The sequence below is a fragment of the Crocodylus porosus genome, unplaced genomic scaffold (assembly GCF_001723895.1).
Source record: "Crocodylus porosus isolate Cpor-Errol unplaced genomic scaffold, CroPor_comp1, whole genome shotgun sequence".
Lineage (NCBI taxonomy): Eukaryota > Metazoa > Chordata > Crocodylia > Crocodylidae > Crocodylus > Crocodylus porosus.
The window spans coordinates 103276794-103297199 of record NW_017728918.1 but is presented as its reverse complement, the minus strand read 5'-3'; the positions used below and the strand labels follow the sequence as shown (position 1 = coordinate 103297199).

The 20406-nt window shown below is 37.2% G+C and overlaps 1 protein-coding gene across 8 annotated transcripts in view; it reads left to right on the top strand.

Moving 5' to 3' along the window:
- Window positions 1-20406, top strand: part of PTPRK (protein tyrosine phosphatase, receptor type K) — a 608487-nt gene that overhangs the window by 570976 nt on the left and 17105 nt on the right. For 3 of the 8 annotated variants that reach the window (XM_019538012.1, XM_019538011.1, XM_019538018.1), the window contains exons 15-24: window positions 2978-3138; window positions 6072-6107; window positions 8614-8625; window positions 10504-10688; window positions 12536-12623; window positions 13739-13815; window positions 14017-14034; window positions 17091-17127; window positions 18744-18841; window positions 19593-19709. In XM_019538012.1, coding sequence (XP_019393557.1) covers window positions 2978-3138; window positions 6072-6107; window positions 8614-8625; window positions 10504-10688; window positions 12536-12623; window positions 13739-13815; window positions 14017-14034; window positions 17091-17127; window positions 18744-18841; window positions 19593-19709 — 829 coding nt within the window. The remainder of the gene's footprint in view (window positions 1-2977; window positions 3139-6071; window positions 6108-8613; window positions 8626-10503; window positions 10689-12535; window positions 12624-13738; window positions 13816-14016; window positions 14035-17090; window positions 17128-18743; window positions 18842-19592; window positions 19710-20406) is intronic. The other 5 variants (XM_019538017.1, XM_019538016.1, XM_019538013.1 and 2 more) reach the window with 4 other exon arrangements.

The window sequence follows — 20406 nt, the reverse complement described above, 5'->3', positions numbered from 1 at the left end:
AACTAATCCTGAACAACACCTTTGTTGTTAAAATCAGATGTAGATATCAGACATGTAAAACTAGGCTCTTGGCATGGTACCTGGGGACCAAAATGTCTGCACTACTGATAGTAAATATGCAAAAGTGCTTGATCATGTGCTTCATTTTTAGTACATGTTTAAATCCTATTGATTTCAGAGAGGGACTTAAAAACCAAAGCCTGTGGTTCAGCCCTGTTCTGAAACAGTATCTGATAGTAATGCCTCCCCCATGATTTTTTTTTAAACAGGTTTGATATTTGACAACTTTAAATACATTAGAAGGCTAAGCAAGCAGTATTAAACTAACATTTCCATTCTCTGGTTTATTGTGATGAATTTTAATTTCCATGTTAAATAACACTGGTTTCAGCAAAAGATAATTAACTGCACAGGTTCATATTATGATGGAGCACTTTTCCCCTCTAGCTCCTACTGAAACACCCACCTCATGGGTTCATGCAGTTGGAGCTTTTAATACATAATGAGAATCATTTACACTTCTGTCAGCCTCAAGTACTTGCATAATGAATTGCTTAAGTGTCCTGAAGCACAGATTGCATGTGCCTTTAGCTCACTAAGAGAGAACATCAAACCTAGGAAGAGTCAGGAGCTGTTGAACAATAAAAATGTCCTTACACTTGCCAGCTGCAGATTCCAGTGCTGGAATACAATAGACTTTTTTTTTTTTTTTTAAGAAGTAGTAGTTGGCACTTTATGTAAGAATTAGTAGCAAGCTTCTCTATTAGACACTAATAACTTGAAAGCTTTAATGGATGCTGATTTATTTAGCATAGCTAGCAAGTTTCCTGCTTTAGAAGGGAGTTTAGTATGGTGAGATAGGAGACTTAATAGCCTTTTTTCCAATTCCATTCCAGGGTTGGTCTCAAAAATAGAATCCTTCCAAATAAGAGCTTTAGTGTATGGAGAATATTTGAAAAGCTTTGACACTGGCAAACAGAACATGAACTAGAAATGCCAGTTTCATGAAAGCTTTGATAGAATTATAGAGCAGTCATAAATCAAAAGCATTTTCAGTTCCGGAGCTTCTATTTTTATACATTTAAAGGTTTGTTCAGCCACAGCATTGTGTAAACCTACTTTAAAACTTTCTGGAGGAGAGGGAAAATAAAAACACTTGTATTATAAAAGGCTTTAAAAAGACATGAAAATGTCCTTTGTTCTTGTTTATTATTTACCAACACAGTCATGTATGTGTGCATGCTTAGTCTTGCCCATCTGAGTTCTCATTTTGACCCAAAGGTTTTAATTGAAGTAGAATAGTCTCGAGGGGCAACCTTCAAAATGTCCTTAATTAACGGGTGGTTTTTAAGGTGATAATGCTAAGAAGAGCAAAGTGTTTGATTGTAAGAAACACTTGATCACTTGACTGCACTTGAGCAACGGTTCTTAAATCAGCTTTGTCTTGTCCACCAATGGCTCATCTTAGTGCACCATAAATAGCTGAATTACATTTGTGTAACCTGAGACACAGCCCTCCCACAGATTGTCCCCAAGTGGCAAAGACAATAAAGGTAACGTATCCCCATTCGTATTCTCGGAGACCTGGGGAGGTCACTTCCCCCTTCTGTTCTGTGGGAAATCTCGGTACACATCAAAGTTACAACATTATAAGTTAACTTACAGGAGTGGTCAATCTCGTACCTCTTCTTCATGTGGAGGTACTGAATATTAGAATTTGGCAGCCCACCAAGAAGTAGCCAGCAATGCTTGTATGATTGAAATATTAGAAATATACATTGAAAATACATTTAACAGGTATTATAAACCTTGCTTTCCATAGGAAAAGCTCATGAAATTCAACAAGCAGACAAGCTTCTTTGGGTTACAGCCTACACCCATGAAATTCAACTGCACTTTAAAATTGAGATTTTTAAAAATACTGTATTTGTTATATTTATTAACTTGTTCATATCTGGTGCTCATCCAAGAAAAGCATGACAGATGGTTTCCTAGCATATGCAAGTATGGTTATCATGCTGCTTTGACCTATAGTTGTGACTGTTTAAAATTTTGAAGATTTGTATGGTATTTGTTGGTATAATAAAATGCCTGTAGAGCATTTTTAAGGTACCAAAGAGCATGCCTGTTACACCAATTGAGTGATTTTAAGTGCAGTAGTTTTAAAATGACTACCAGTATATGTTAGTTTTGGCCTCCAGTTTTAGTAAGCAACTTCTGATGCTGCATTCAAAAAGAAGGTGTATTAGAAAATTTTGGTTTTAGCAATACAATTAAGGGTGCTACAAACCTGATTGTGGTGTATGCAGAGTCCAAGGTGTTTAATGCCAAAAGTCTGTACTGCCCTCAAAACACATGAAGAATACAGATTTTCTTTCAGGAAAAAAAACTTAGTGTCAGGTACAATGAGGAAATCTACACCCCTTTGGATTTCATTTATAAACAGAAGGAGCACTATTAAACCCAGAAGGTAACATTAATTTGCATTGAATAATTATGCGTGTTCTGTTATTTCATTGGATTTCTTGGCTATTAAAGTAATTTAATTGGTAAAATGATTTCTCCCTAACAGGAAAAACAAGGGGAATGAATTATCCATTTATAAAATCAAAACAATTTTAAATGAGATGGTTGATAACTTTGCATACACAGATGCTTTTTAGTTACAGTTTTAATTAAAAGTTAATTATATTTTAATGTATTTATAGTATAATTACTCTGGGAAAAATATTTTACTGCATAGAAAACTAGGAATTTTCATATTGCTGTATTTGTGCAGCATAAATATGCCACCGCCCATAATATGCTCAAGTATGCTTTTCCTATGGCTGTGAATATAACTGTACTAATATCATGTTGGACATTGCAGCAACTGCATCTTACTCATGTGCTCTTTAAGCACCATCATTATTTTCTATTGCAGCTATTAATGCTTCTAGTATTAAGGTTGTTTTTTTGTTATTTTTTGCCTGGACAGCAAACTTGCTAAGAAACGCAAAGATGCCATGGGGAACACCAGGCAAGAGATGACGCACATGGTGAATGCGATGGATAGGAGTTATGCCGATCAGAGCACGCTTCATGCAGAGGATCCTCTTTCAATCACATTCATGGACTCTCATAACTTTAGTCCAAGATGTAAGTAAAGCAATGTTACATACAGCAGGTAAAGATTTTTAGCTGAATGTGAGGGAATGGAAAAGCACCTTATCTGGCATTTTAGGATGGTTGCACGTAGAACCATTGTAAGTAGATTTTACTGGAAAATACAAGGGTTTGGAAAGGAATGTTTAGGTAATATGGATGGAGAGTATTGTTTTCCTAGAAATACATTGTTTAACATATTTGCAGTTAGTTTTGGTTACAACCGTTTAGTGCACATTCTGTTTTTGTTTTTCTGTATTAGGCCATTTTTATAGCTATACATTGAAAATATTCAATCATTGCTATTGTACACCATTTTATAACTGTAACCAGTTAGTTTGTTTGCAAGAGTGTGAGCCTCAAATACATTTCTGAGCAGATTATAATAGAAGGGGGCAACGATTCTATAAGCTATCTGCTTCTGTATCTCCAGGTTTGTGATAAGCTTGTGTCTCTGTGTAGAGAGCAGACAGGTTCGTACTGAAATGTTTAGTTTTATGCCAGCCTCATCATTCCACTTTATCATAACCCTGATTCTATAAAGCACTTCAGTGCTGATTTCAGATGCACTTACCAGGTGCTTAAATTCTTTCCTGAATCCAGGCCTATATTACAATGTACCTTTATTACATAACTTATTTCAGAACTGAATAGTGATCATAAAAGTGATTCTTTGGTTTATTTTGTTGGATCCCCTTAATATTTTCAGAAGGGATAGAAACAGTCCATGGTGATATCAAAAGTTATACCTGGTCTTTCTGGCTGGCTTAGGGGTTTGCCTGCTGAGCTCGGCCTGAAGGTTGAGAGTTTATGGCTGTGTGTGGGCACAAAGCACCCATTGGCAGTGTGCATGTGGAAATTCAAGAGGAGACTGGATGGTCACCTTGCTGGGGTCATCTGACTCCTGGTTATCTTTCCTGCTTGGTGCAGGTGGCTGGTGATCTCCTGAGGTCCCTTCTGGCCTTGCAATCAATGAATCTATGACTTCCCTTTATTCTTGGAACCCTCAGTCAGAACTCTGAGTAGAGACTGTCTTGGTTTGTGTTATGTAGGAGATGAGATTTGGGGATAGCTTGAGATCTCGATGTTCAGTGAAGATCATATGCTGTAGAGATAACGTATTTTAAGAACATTCTCTTCAGGTTCAGTTGTAGTTTAACACTAGCCAGATATTGACTATGGAGTTAAAGTAGTCTAATAGTAATGGTGTATCATGGTGGTTAGAGATGACAATTGCCTGTTTGTCAAGATCCATACAGTTCGATTCCCATGAAACAGTTCGATTCCCATGAAACAGTTCGATTCCCATGAAACAGTTCGATTTCCATGAAATTTCAGCGGAACTTAGACAGGCATGAACCTGCCTGGTTACCTGCCAGCCTCATCTCCTTGGCTTCCAGCTCTTTGGCAGCCCTCTCGATGGGCTGAGGTGGAGCCAAATGTCTAGATGTCAGAGATGTCAGCTCGTAAGTTCCTCCAGAGCTCACCTAGTCAGCTCTCAGGGAAACTGGTAGCATTGGTTCTAAAGTTCCCAATACTTCAGCTCCTGCAGTTTCCAGGGTGCACAGCTCTCAAGCACGCCATCATGCAGGCTAGCCAGAAGCCTTTGGTCCCCTGCTCTGGAGAGCAAGCTAGAGCTCCATGCTCTCTCACAGAAGAGTTCCAACATTTGTTTTTTTATGCCCACTTGGAGTGAAACCAAATTTTGAAATATCTGTTTCACAGAGGAACTTAATATCTTTCTCTGCATGCCTCTACTTGTGACCCCTAAAATCCTTCCAGATTTGCCTAAGGTGCCACTATTTTAGCATCTACAGAATCTCTGTTTTTCCCTGTACCTGCTGTAAAAAGTACCTTGAGTTCTGTAAATAATGGTGCTATTTGCTACACTTTCTAATGTATTTTTCTAAGTTAATTGGCAACCTTTCTAACACCATATTATTTTAGGATTGGGGAAGCTGGGTAATTGTATGTTAAAGGAAGGTGTGGGATAAAGTGGAAAGCATAGTTCTATATTAGTGAACCATTACTTCAGTGCTAGTAGGCTAGGGACAGAAATTACACACAAACTGGTATAAAGTGATTGGAAACCAGTTCAAATATATAACACAACAGCAGTTCAGTGCATAGAAACTGTTTTCAAAATCGCTGAAATCAGTTTAAGATAAACCTGGATGAACACAGTATTAGACTTCACTGATTTAGGTTAAATTGGTTTATTGAACTTCTGTCCCAGACCCCTCCAGTTTCAAGTGAACTCAGTACCCTAGCATCCCAGCACCTCCTCCACAACCCCCCATTTGCAGGGCATGGGGGCTAGCCTTGGCCCAAACGGTCTGCTCTAGTTGAGCAGGGAGGTGGAGCTCTAACGCTCCCTGGCTTCTGGCCTGGGCCACTGTAGGCATGTGACTGCATTTTTTAAATGAAAAGTGAATATCTGTTCACTTGCTTATCAGATCAATCTACGCAGCTTAGATTAACCTGTGAAGAGCAAATTGATTCAGCCTTGGTCATTTGACTGTCTGTACTTAGCTGTAAAGATTAGTAAGGGGAAAGTCCCCTCCAAGTGTAAAAGATTGTTAAATTAAGTGCATGTAATATCTCTTGAACTTAATTACAAATAGGAATTTAATTTGTGTATGCTTATGAACTCCCAAATCACTGCCTATATTACTGCAAATGAAGTTTTGTTTGTTGTAGATATTAGTAAAAAATGGTATTGCGTAGAGCCAGGTAGCTTTTCACCTCCCTTCTATGGGACATATCCTGTAAAAGGAATTGTGCATTCTTATTCTTCTTTTTAGCATTCTGTAACAAAATGAATGAGAGTTTCACTTTGTGTTATTATTCTCTATGTGTTGTTTTGCTGCGTAAAAAGATACAAATTGAGGGTAATGTATTTCTTCATGAGCTTTGTTTTCCTACAGCGCCCAATGATCCGCTTGTGCCGACTGCTGTGTTAGGTGAGGACCTGGTCCTTCATCTGTGTTCCTGCATGGACTTCCATCTCCCTGCATGGTTTAGATCTCTGTCAGCAAATATGTTGTATGTAGTAGTGAAGCAGCTTGGTTTAGATAATAAAAAACTAGGCTTTTTTCAGACAATGCCTAGTATATTCAACTCCATACCCAGTTTATTGATTCAGACTTAAAGTTGGCTTATATGCCATGCAAAAACAGTAGTTTTTAATTTCTGCATTTAAAATTATTCCCAGTGCAAACTAAATAGCAGCTAAATGAAACCACTGTTAAACATTACTGAGATTTACCACCCTCAAGCTCTAGAACTAATTCAGATGAATTACTCTGTAAGGCCAGAATCCTCATTAAAAACTGTATTATGTTTAGATAGAACCCAAAGCTCAGTCTTCTATCTAAACAGCAACAGTAATAATTAAGTAAAAGAAAGCTTAAAATACATAACATAACTTAATAAAATCTTGATTTGTGCTTTCCAGACCTTGTGTAACTGCAAATGCCTCCGAGTGATGGGCTATGTTGACTTTGGAGTAACTTTAAAAATTGAACAGGCATATGGGGGTTTTGCCTTACAAACAGCATTAAAGACATTGCTTTTTTTAGGGAAGGATTATAAAAAGTCGTGGAAAATTTGAGTTCATTCTTTCTCCTGGTGTGATAAAATCTAATGCATAGTATTATGTTTCCGTCAGTTACCCTGGTTACATTAATATGGACAATAAATGGGTATGTGTTGTACATTAAGACATTTAGACTGGAAATTAAAATAATAGAAATTTAGAGCTTTAAGGACCTACCAGGTAATATACTCCACCTTCACTCTTCTGAGGCACAATTAACTATGCCTAACGTTTTTCTATCAGATGTTTGCTAACCTGTTCTTAAAAATCTCCAGTAAAGAAGATTTCACAGCCTTCTTTGGTAATCTTTTCAAGTGATTTACTACTGTTAGAGTTAGTTTTTCCCTGACACCTAATTTCAATCAGCTTTCCTGCTAATTAAACTAATTTCTTCCTTATCAATCCCCAGTAACATGAAAGACAATTCATTACTGTCCTCTTTATAACAGCTCTTTCCATGCTGAAAGGACTCCAGTCCCCTGTGTCCGCACAATTTTCCAGTTTAAACAAATGCGAATTATTTAACCTTTCCTCATAGGTTATGTTTTTAGATTTTTAACATTCTTATTGCTCTCATTGGGACTCTAAACTAATATTAAGAATGTGTCCCATCCCTTCTTTTATATATGACATTTTTGTTAATACATCCTCCAGTGGGATATGTTTCTTTTTGTAGCTGCATCATGCTGTTGACTCATGTTCAGTTTGTGATTCACTGTAAACCCCAGTACTGTTGCCTAACTAGTAACTCCCTATTTTGTATCTCTACATTTGAGTTCTCCTTCGGAAGTGTTACTACACTTTTCAGTTGTCTTTGTTTAAATTTAATTTGTTAGATTTTGCCCTGTGTCTCCAATTTATCAAGATCATTTCAAATTCTGCTTCTGTCCTCCAAAGTGTTTGCTTGATGTCTTTTGCATTTTTTCTAACCACACTTTTATAATTCAGGTCATTACATGAAAATATTGGGTAGGCCAAGGATAAACCCCTGCAGATCCTAATGAAAAGTCTTCCTGGCTAACCATTGATAATTACTCTGGGTCAGGTTTTTCAACCACCTGGATACCCACTTATGATAATGTTCTCTTTACCAGGAATGTCAAACGTACAGCCTATAAGCCAGATCCAAGCCACAGAGCCATACTGTTTTGCCTGCCGGCTTCTGGAGGGGCTGGAAATCAGGAGGTGGAGCAAATAGGGACATAGTCTGCTATTTAAATCTGGGATGTGGAGCCCCATTGGAGATGTTGCCAGCTGAGGATGTGTAACAGCTGTATTAATGTACATGGCTCCCTGATGCTGCTTATCCCACTGCTAGTGGTGGGTCCAATAATATTTTCAGTGTCATCATAGCTACTTCAGATTCATTTACAGGAATCACATAGTTGATATTGAAAGGTTAATCTATTGAGATTGTACTCTAACATACTACTATGAAGAACAAGGCCTGTGGGCTAATCAAAGGACAGTTTTGTAGTTTATGTATGTATTCACATCACAGTAAACTTTTCACAGATGAGAAGCATTTTATGGGACCAAAACTATAGAAAATGAGTTTTATCTGAGGTTTCTGTTAGATTGTAATTGTACTGGGTAATCCTTTTCTTCATGTTTAGGATATTAATATCTCATTGCGTTCTATGTACATTGGTAGCAAGTTACTTTGGTAATTTTGCTCTTAAGTCTTTATCATTTCACTTGATGGCATGAAAGCACCCATATATTAAAGAAACTAAATGTTGCATATTATGAAGCTTTCACAACTTTTAATGCTGTTTTTCTTTTAGTCATTTTCTAATCTAATACAGACTTAAAATAAATGTCTTACATTCTGTTCACTCATTGTTTTTTACTGCTTCAATGGGTTAAAGTCCCTATTACGGGTAAGTACACTGCAAGGAATTGTGGAGAACTGCAAATCAAGAGATTATTTGAGATGTGTATGGTTTAATATGTATAATACCATAGTAAAAAGTGACTGGTACATGTCACTCATGCTATTAGGTGATTCAATGAGGCATAAATGTATTGAAATTAGCAACTCATGTGTGACAGCTTAAGAAGCTAGGTTACTAACTTTAGTGTTTCTTTTGATAAAGACAGCAAGAATTTTGTACTTTTGGGAAACCTATAGAGAATTTTTAAGTCCCTCTCCAAACCTTAAAATGTCATTGTTGGGGAAAGGGGTTGATTATCTGAGAGGAACAAGGAGCAAAGCAACATTTTAGATCACTTGTGCAGTGATTTGAATGATAAGTGAACTCTTTCTTAATAAGAATGTAGGGAAGCAACAACAATACATGTTGAATAATCTAATATCCAAATTGTGTTTTCTGCAATGATACTTTTCCTAAATACTTCCCCTATTTCAGTAAAAATCTTTCTTCCAAGACTAAGCCGTCAGTAGGATTTAAAAAACTGCAGTATTCAAGCAACAGGTTGATTACATTTGAGCCTGTTACATCAGTTTAGGTTTGAGAAGTGCGCTGGAATCCTTTATGGTAGAACAGTTGTTAAAAACTAATACAAATTTAAAAAACTGGTTTCTTAAATAGCATCTCAAGGCACCTGTACACACCATGGGTTGTAATCCTCATTAAATAAAATAGTTTTATAAAATTTCAACTTCTTTATTTTGGAGCATTGCATATGTGTTTACATGCACTAGGTTTTTGAAGGAATTAAGCTGGGTCCCTGGCTGGCACCACCGAAGACCAGAACAGTCCAGTGCTTCCCCCCGGCCCAGGGCCCCCACCCGCCCATATCCATGCCCTGCCATGCAGCTGTGGAAGCAAGGAGCTGGCAAACCACACAAGAAAAAAAAGGAAAAGCAGTTCAAAGGGGTGAACTACAAAAAAGTTGCAGTGCCATCTGGTGGACAGACAGGCTCATTACATGTCTTTGAGTGCCTTTGTGTTTGCACACAATGAATCCATGGACGTGACACTAATTTCCCAGCACTAAACTATGTCCAAGGAGTTTTAGTTTAATGCACAAAAAAGACTTTAAAGTGTTGGGAAATCCCGCTTGTGCAAAAGACATGCAGTTGCAGCACATGAAAGGGAAAGATCGTGGTGTGTACATGAGCCCCCATTATTTAAAGTAGAGACTGCCTTGCTGAAAGTAGCACACTTGCTGGCTCATCTGTTCTGTTGAATACACAATGGCAGTACTAACACCTCCATTACTACTAGGATGATGAATTTGAAGTCAGACTGAAATAATTTTTATGATGAACAGTATGTGTTGGAATGTATGGTGTTTCTTTTTCTGTATGTTTCTCTCTTTGGGATCAGAACTCACTGTTTCTGGATATAATGTCATGATATACTGGTAGCATTGGGAAAATAGCCTCATTTAATTGCTTATTGTACAGTATTACCATCTTTTTATATATGTAGGGTTTTTTAAATCAAATTTAACTTCTACAATGGTATCAAGAGAATGGCGTTTCTTAAAAAAATTAAAGGCCATTAGAAACAATAGCGTAACTTTTTTGAGAAAGTACCCGTAGACATTTATTTTTACAGAAAAGTGAATTGCAAACTTCAATTTGAGCAATTAAATAAATACATATATTAATTTAACACCTAGAATGTGCTAGGTGCTAACTTGTACTTTCATAAACTTGGGTGGAGGAGTTAATCATAATATCTGTTTCAATAGCTCATTTAAAATTCTACGGTAGCTGTTACATATTCAAGACATATACTATTGTTAGTCTAACTGATATCCAAGTCTCTGGTTTCTTATCACTACAGATGAGAATCACAGTGCAACAGCAGAATCTAGTCGTCTGCTAGATGTTCCCCGCTACTTATGTGAAGGAACAGAGTCCCCATACCAGACTGGACAGCTGCACCCAGCTATCAGAGTAGCTGATTTGCTGCAACATATTAACCTAATGAAGACATCGGACAGTTATGGTTTTAAAGAAGAATATGAGGTAAAATTTCACTAGTTTACTAATAGATTATTTTACCCAAAAAAGTACCTTATTACTATGGCATCATCTTTGACATGAGTGTTCTGGATTACTATAACAAGTGTAATGAGATTTTTAAAAAAAAGAAAAAGAATTTGGCAGTGATATGTCTTCAATAGTGGAAGAATCTCAAGAGAAGTAATGAGAGGATATTTGAAGACTACTGTCGTGTTCCCTTTAAAGCACCTTTTCCACAGGCTAAATATGCCTGTTTCCTGTAAACTCTCCACCTATGACTTGTCTTCCAAGCACGTTATCATTTTTGTTGCCAGACTCCAAACTTTCTCTAACTTCTCCACATCCTTTTTAAAATGTAGTGAGCACTACACACAATACTGTAGGCCTAAGCAATGCCAAGATGAGAAGCACCTCTTGTGCCTTGCACCTAATGCTTCTATTGATGTATTCACCTTTAGTGCAGCTGTATCACACTACTGACCCATACTGAGTCTGTGATATTCCAAGACTTCCAGATCCTTCTCCATAATCTGCCATCTAGCCAAGTGTCACCCATTTTGAATGTATATTTATGATTATCCTTCCCAATGTGTAGCACCTTGCATTTGTCAACACTGGACTTCATCCTGTTAGCTCCAGCTCAGCTTTGCAGTCAGTCAAGATCCTTCTGAATTGTACTCCCATCCTACAGTGCAGTCCTTCCCAATTTAGTGTCATATGGAAAATTGTTTCAAGAAGCTTTCTGTGCTAGCATCAAATCATTAATAAACGCATCGAACAGCCAGATAAACTATATCCAAAGCATTCCCTTCATCCACCCATGTGGTTACTTTGTTAAGGCAGGACATCAGGTTTGTTTGACATGATTTGTTTCTAGTAAATCTGTGCTGGGTGCTTGTGATCAGCCTTTCCTCCTGCAGATGTTCGCAAAAGGCCTTCCTTAGGATATGCTCCACTAACTTCCTGGGCATTGAGGTGAAGGTAACTGGTTTACAGTTCTGCAGCTCCTTCTTTTTGCCTTTTTTGAGGAGAGGCACTTGTTGGCCCATTTCCATTCTCTGGTACCTGGCATGTGTCCCGTGACTTCAGGAAGATCACTGCCAAGGGCTCTGAGATCTCCTCTGCCATCCTGGGATCAAGTTCATCAGGCCTTGCTGACTTGAATTCATTCAGATCCACCTATTCTGAAGTACTTGTGTAGAAAACAGATTGTTGGGCAATCAGTAAAACAAGAGTAAAAAGCCTTGTGCTATCACTGAGGTAGCAGCTTTTTTTTAACAGCTGTGCAATATGACAATGAGCTTGGAAATGAATAGGAAGTGTTAACAGTAATTTTAGAAGGAGGCTTTGTGTGGGTTCTGCTCAAAAGTTAGGGTTGGTTGCTTTCCTATAAAAACAAATGTACAGAATATTGTAGAAGTACAAATATATTATAAGGTGTTCTGTGAAGGAAGGTCAGATTCTCAGTGTGTTAATCCTTGATTCCTTGTTACTTTTCCCATCTTCCTCTCTAGTGAGGATCACTGCACTTGGCTGTCCATTTTTCAGTCCTTCACCAACCAAGGGCTGGGTTAGAAATCCCTTGAGAATCACTCCATTGGCTCATTCTTTGACCATGCAGACTATTATGAGAGACTGTCCTTTTAGAAACATAGCCACCTCTGCTAGCAAAGATGCAAGTGTGTATCCAGACCTTCAAATCTGAGATTCTTTTATGGCAGAGAATTGTTGTACTGTACAGAAAAAATGTATTTAGCAATAGTGTTGCCAAATCTTGAGTAGTTTGTATTCTTGGTTTAATGATTTCATTTTTAATACTTTCCATGTCTGTGTACTTTCTTAAAATACAGAGTTTCTTTGAGGGGCAGTCAGCTTCTTGGGATGTTGCTAAAAAAGATCAAAACAGAACAAAGAACCGATATGGAAACATTATTGCATGTAAGTAACAGAGATAGCTGGTGAGAAATGCTTGGTAATATTCATAGAAATTTTTGTGTATTTCTTGTATATATGTTTAAACTGAAAAGACATAATTCCATAATCCAGTGGTACATCCACTTATAAAATTAAATGCTTGCTATCATTCAGTACAGAATTACAGTGCTCTCTCTCAAATTTTTGTCATTGTCTTTCAACAGTTAAATTAATTCAAGATTTTCTCCTAATGTGGTTAGAAGTTTGTGTTTGTACCATACTATATGCAAGTGGTGGTGATCATTTGAGAATGGCAAGCTACCAAAAGTCTTTGGGTCTTACTTGAATGGTGTTTTTCTGCAACTAAAATTGTATTTTTGGTTAAAGTGTAGTAGGCTATTCGCACCTTATTTTTTGTTGCAGCTCAGGGGCCAGTGTGTCAGAACTCTTCTTGTTTAACACTGGTGTGTTTTATATTGGCGATTAGGACCAGGTAGCCCCACTCTAGTTCTCAGATTTAAAGCTTGTGATAGCTTAGAGTCATGCACGGGGGAACGCATTTGATTTCTATTGTACAATAGAATGTGTAATTACAGTGTCATTGGGGAAGTGGCTGAGTGAAAGCTGGTAGGCACAGATTTAGGTGCTTAGCAATTTAAGTAACTGAAAGCCTGTTACCATGAAGCACTTGGAAGGTTTTTGAGGATATAGATATGACCTTTAGAAGTGGGAGTGCAGGAGTGGGAGCCAGGGCTATCCTGGGTCTCTAGATTACCCTCCCTGCCACTAACTTAAGTTCCTGAACAAGTCACTTAGATTAGTTGCCTGTTTATCGTATGTAACATGATACCTGCTACCTGCACAGAATTAATGAAGTTTAATTAAAGTTTGTGAAACATGTTGGAGTGTGTAGGCAGATTCACCCAAAGAACCTTGTCTGCCTGAAACATGTTGAGGCCCTTGAACAAAAGGTCTCCATACAAATCCTTATCATTTGAAGTTCCTAAAATATCAAGCAGTGAGGCTAAATAAAAAAGTTTCCCAGAAGCCTTTCCATAAAGTTATAAGCTTTGTAATTCATATATATTGGAGCCATATGAAAGTAGACTTTTGGTCTGTTTCCTATAACAAATTTACAGATGACCACTCCAGAGTGATTTTGCAACCTGTTGAGGATGATCCTTCTTCAGATTACATTAATGCCAACTACATAGATGTAAGTGGATTGCAAGGCTTTCTATCACTCTGCAGCTTCTGTATGCAAAACTTTTGCACGTTACAAATTTATTTGCATGCCGACAAATGTAATGAAAGCTTTTTAATTAAGAACAAAATGTACACTTTCCTTGTTCTACGTCCTAGTACTCACTGACATTATTGTGCTTTCTTTCACATCTGACTTTGGTTTGGGCTGTAGATTTGGCTGTACAGGGATGTAAGTACCACTATATGTGAATAACAGCATCCTATTATAAATATTTAACATGGACATTGTTCTTAATTACTTTACACTTCTATTTTTGTTGTTAGATATCTATGCATGCTTCATTTAATTTACCCATCTGTTTTTATCATTTCTTTGCTGTGAATATTTTTGTATGTACTTTAGGAAAATGTTAGTTTAGACTTTTGGGCTAGGGATAGAAGTTGAACATAAACCAGTATAAGTGGCCAGAAATGGGTTTATATCTGTACCACATCAGAAGTTCACTGCACGTAAACTGCTTGCAAAATGGCCAGAACCTGTTTCAGATAAACCTGGATGGATGTAGTATCAGACTTAATTGATTTAGGTTAAATCAGTTTACTGAAATTCTGTCCCAGATCCCCTACAGATTCAAGTTAGCTCTCAGTTCCTCAGCATCCCAGGATGCTTTGCACCTCCACTGAAATCCTCCCCTCACAGGGTGGTTGGGCTAACCAAGCTGTCTGCTCCAGCCAAGCAGGGAGGCATGTTCTAGCACTGCTGGTTTCTGGCCTGGGCCACTACAGGCATGTGGCTGCATTTCCAGAATCAAAAGTGAAAGTCTTTTCACTTGCTTATAGGTTCAGTCTAGGCAGCTTAGACAACCTGTGAATATTGGATCAATTCAGCCTTAGGTTTTTTGACTGGCTCTACTTAGCCCTGACATATCTCAGGCTATTGTTAGATGAACCAGGTGACTGTGTCTATTTAAGAAAAATTGATGTTCACATGCATGTTATTTTATGATGGTTTGGGTTTCTAGTTTCCCCCTGCCATTTGTATGTGAAAAGCTGGGTAGTAAGCTGTATGTTAGTGGTTCTGAAAACATTCTTAAGAGACATTTCTAATATGTGCTTTTGAAGCAGATAAGAATAATAACAACTTTTTAATTATTTTAAAAAGAGAAGCCATCTTTTGTGTATTTCTAGACAAGTTGAATACTTAATTCATATTTGTTCTTCAGGTGCCATATATTGGATATTATGTAGTGTATACACAAACAAATAATTTTTGAGAGGTAGTATAGATATTCTGATTTCATCTGTAAAAAACTTTCTTTTTCAAATTTCAGTTTTGATTTCCACATTTTGCTAAGAAATAACTTAAAGGCACTAGAAACTTGAACGATCTTTGCCATGTTTCTTGGTCAGCAAAATATGGCATTGTTTGGGATAAGAAAGCAAAGACACAGGAGATAATTTGGTTAAACAAAAGGCCTATGAAAAAAGTGTCATCCACAATATCTAGTGTATGTTTTAACAGGTTGGGGGATTTTCATAAGCTTTCAGGTATGTAGCACCAAGCTACATTTCTTCTTCCAGCATTTATAAAATGTTTAAGATAGTCTAGGGTGTAAAGTTTCTATAACATATGTAGCACTGGACCTTTTACCTCACCCTCTGTGATTTGTAGGCCTAATGATATTTTTCCAAGGGACTTCCACAAAGGTTCTGTGACTTTATTATAAAGCCTGTGTCTCAAAGGTACTATTTTCTCATTAAAAATAAATGCCACCTCATCATAACCCTCGAGGAAGACTGCATATTTATAGTGGCACTTTGCTCAAAGCATTATTTCAGTATAAAGAAGCTAGGAATGCATTCTATTTCTGTTATTTGATGGTGGTACTGAATATTAAGTCCTCATGGAAGACTGTATTATCCTTCTGTGGGATTTTTTTGGAAATACCTAATATTTAGTATAATTCTATCCCCACTCTCAAGGCAAAAAAATAAAACACTCTTTAGAAGTATTTTTTTTGCGCCCCAAAGAATAGTATTTAATCCCTGGCCAGGTTGCTTAAGAAGTTCTCAGGAAGAGGGGATGAATCTTCATGATGTATGGAAATTCTTCAGTTTCATGACTCACCGTACCAGTAATGGGTACTGGAATTTATATACTTTGTTAAACTATAATAAGCGTTATTTCTCTTATGTTTGCACAGCGTGATGTTTGATATTCTTTCCATGCAGTCTAGTGCTACTAAATTCCCATCTGCCGGACTTGATTTAGTACAAGTCAGGCAGGTCTTTTTGTCTTGTTTGTATGCTAAGAATTGATAGTTAATGGTGGGCTGAACAGCAAGTTTCATAGTTGTTAGAGTCAGAAGGGACCTATTAGATCATCAAGTCCTACCCCCTGCCTCAGGCGGGAATGAGTGCTGGGGTCAGATGATCCCAGCCAGATGTCTGTCCAATTTCCTTTTAAACACCTCCAAGGAAGGTGACAGCACCTCCCTTGGAAGCTTATTCCATATTTTGGCAACCCTCACTGTAAAGTGACGGGATGTGTCCAACTAATTGGTAGGGATTGGCTGTGAATAGGTTTACTGCCATATATGTGTGTGTGTATACCAGTGTGTGTATCATATGTAATATAATATGCACATATTTTGCATAGCATTGAACATATTCTGCAGAAAATTCCATTGAAGCCAGTCACAGCAGGTCCTTGATTCTGTGCACGCACACATTGTCCAGCTCTACCACTGGAATGTTCTGTTCTTATTTATTTATGGCTCTTCTATACATCTTTCATACATTAGTAATAATTATTTTTTAAAGAAAATGTGAAGTATATACTTGTTTCATGGCATATAAATTAGGAACAATGCCTGGTTTTTAGATACTGTGAAGGCAAAGGCCATTTTTGCTTCTAATTTTTAAATAAGCCATCCAGTACACTCAGTGGGGGAAGACGTGTCAAAACAAGGCCGATTTAAAGGGCCAGTGACCTAACTAAAATAATATTTACTGTTACAGTACAATGTATGTTCAAGTCAGATGTTAATTTTTCCATTCTATCTGTAACCATTTGAACCTTTTCAGTCTGAATAGACTTGTTTCAGTTATGAGCACATACAGCTCTTAACCACTGATCTGTTCTGAAAAGGTTGTCTCTATAACTAACATGTCTGCAATCCATTATGCCTTCATTTCCCCCTCCTTTCCTCCCTCCTACCCTCCCTGCTTCCAGTGCTTTTGTCAGTATTACAATACTCATATCAACCTGTTTTGACTTTTTAGGGATATCAGCGACCAAGTCACTATATTGCAACCCAAGGTAAGACTTTGCTAGAGTAAATGTCAGCCAACAAACCTGTTTCATAATAGTCTATCTGTTGCATAACAAAATGGTACCAGATTTGGTACGATTTATAGTGTGCAATAGTTGCTGTTTATTTTTCTCTGTTACAGCAATTTTGCATAATCTGCCTAGGTGTACATTGCATAAATGAAAACTTGTACTAATATGTCACACTAATTAGATATTGACTAACTCCACATATTAATGTTTCCCCTGTAAGTTCAGTCAATAATGCCACTAGTTACTGCAGTAATTTTCAATTGTGAAGTAAGCCTTGGAGAAGCACATGAGCTGAAAGAGCAGAAAACATTCATCCTGGCTGAGGGGTTTTTCTTCTCATAATTCAGCATACTATCCTACTGCATGGTGTCCATCCAAGACCAGTATTGCTGGGATAAATAATGCAAATAAAATAATGTTGCAGCAAATTTTTTAGATAAGCCAAAACTAGAGAAGAGGAGACAGTCTTTGAAATTCAATACTCTGCAAATAAAAGAAGAATTAGGAAAAAAGGTGTCAATTTCTGTATTACATCGGTCCCTTGACATCTGAAATTAAGCTATGCAAGTTATAAAAAATAAACAAGTAGGCTGAATAGTTTTTATTTCATACTATGTGGACACATTTTGAAGATTGCATCTAATTTTGCATTTGTGATCAATTACAGGCATAAATCTGATAGGATTGTAGCATATAGCTAAATATTTATGCTCTTAATCCAGGTAATGAAATGCCTCCATCTGATCATTTCTTAATCATTGTATTTGATTGCACCTGCAAAGTTATAATTTAAATGGATGCCTGTTTAAAAAAATGGCCTGTAAAATGTTGTTCGTTTTTCCCTGTCCAAAGTCTTTTATACTCTGTCTAATACATATACACACCTACTTGTATAGCTTTTATCTAGATTGGAATTTTAGTTGCGTTTTAGCAAGCTAATTGATAGTCATAAACTCGAATGCAGAGGTTCTCAAACTTTTTCTTATCAAGTACCCCCTTCCAGATTTACCAGCTGCCCACATATCCTACCAGCATATATTTTATATTTTAACAGCTTAAATGTCAATTATTATTATTATGAAAATTAAGTCTGTCGTTACACAATTTCTCCAGTGTACCTCCCAGAAAAGTCTTGTGAACCCCCAGGTTGTGGGGTTGCATATTGGACACACCTTTTGTTGCAAGTTGTATTTAATATTACTTGGCAGCCTACAGTGAAAGGTTTGGGTCCTTTGTCAAGTGTTTGCGAGGTGCCTAAACTGGAATTTATGATTAACTTAATTTATAAGTTTTAAAAATAAAACCTAAGTAGGGACGTATACACACATTGTTCCATCCTGGAAATAGCTCAGCTTCTAGCATAGTGATCAAATACCTGCCTTCTTTCAAGTTGTAATTTCATTAAACTGAGATACTCCTGGGCTCATTCAAAATAACATTACAGTTTAAGAGTTGTGATCAGTATGGCGAGGCAAGGACTATTAGACCCCTCCAGATATGAACAAATAACTTATTGTGCAGAGATTTTGGTTCTCCTATTCACTTCTATTGTTGTTTTATTATATAATATTGAAGTATTGGTTTTCTTTCAGGTCCAGTCCATGAAACAGTATATGATTTCTGGAGGATGATATGGCAGGAGCAATCAGCTTGTGTTGTGATGGTTACAAATTTAGTTGAAGTTGGGCGGGTAAGTAACTTGATTTTAAAACCAGTACAACCTAATAAAAGAATTGCTAATAATCCATGGTTTCTCACAGTCAGAGAAAGAACAGTAGTGGACCCCTGTTTCTGGAAATGGAGAGACTAGATAGTATATTGCTATGTTCAAATATCCTTGCAGCTTAAAACAGCAAATTAAAACATGACAGCTCTATAAAGAAGAGCTAGTGCAGCGGATGATGGTGTATTGTTTTTATGAGAATGATGCTGCCTAAATCCAGAAGTCGTAACACAATCTAGTACATAAGAATCATTTGTATATTACCCTGCTCAAATGGTCACAACTACCTGGCTAAAGAACAAGCACACAGTACCTTTAGTACAAGGTAGAAATCAGATTATAAATCACCTATCTCAGAAGTTAAGCAATTCAGTTTCACTATTTCAGAAACCTAATTGGGCATTTAGGGCACCTATACACGTGACGGGGCTCTGCATTTAAGACACATAGGTGCTCTCAGAGCCACTCTAATTAAAGCCTATCCCTCTCACCCACCCCAGAGCATTTGTATGATGCCCTTAAAAAGTAGTATAAGGTGTTGTAAATTCCTTCAAATTATGGGAAAACTTGACTGGTATTCAGTATAGGTGGGCCCCAGTGGAGATCAGGTTATGGCAGTGTCATTTTGGAAGTAAATAAATAATAACATATTTAGTTACCATTTATCATGCTTTTAAGTTCACATGCTTTAATTTTCACCTTTTAATTTTGTATTTAGGTCAAGTGCTACAAGTACTGGCCTGATGACACTGAAGTTTATGGTGACTTCAAAGTTACTTGTGTAGAAATGGAACCACTTGCAGAATACGTAGTCAGGACATTCACCCTTGAAAGGGTAAGTACTTTGAAAGATGTCTTCAAAATATTGTTTCCCAGCAGTTCAGTGAGCTAAGCAGAGGCTTGCACCTGTTCAAATAGAATAACAAATCATCCTGCCTAATTAACAATTCCATAAAGCAGCAAATATTATTTTGCCTTAAGAGGAATATGTCAGCATCAGTGGTTCCTTGTCATGCATATTGTCATAACCATTGTACCTTAGTTTTTGTTAATAGTATTTCTTCATTTTCCTTTCCTTCATCAATATTCAACATCTATTCTGGGACCAAATATATTGCTGTTAACTACATGCCATTCCTTGGGGTAGAAACCAAACATTTTAGGCATTGTTACTTTTTTATGTGGAAGGCAGTTAACCTGTGGTATAGCCAGGTTAAAAAAAAGGATTTGACAAATTCATAGATAATCGCTCTATAAATAACTGTTAAACAGAACAGTCAAGAGATGTATCTACTGGTATCTAAACCAATGATGGTGAATGCCAGGGTGGGTAAAGAACTGGGGATAGATCACTCTAGATATACCCTGTTCCCTCCTATTGGAGTGAGCAATAGGTTGCATGCAGTAGAGGCATCTCCATGCACTGGACCAGTGCAGAGAGATCCACCCACTCCTGCCTGGCATAGTCCAGAAGGTCCCCGTTCAAGATGATGTTGGCCAGGATGATCCTCCAGTATATCCAAGGCTCCTCA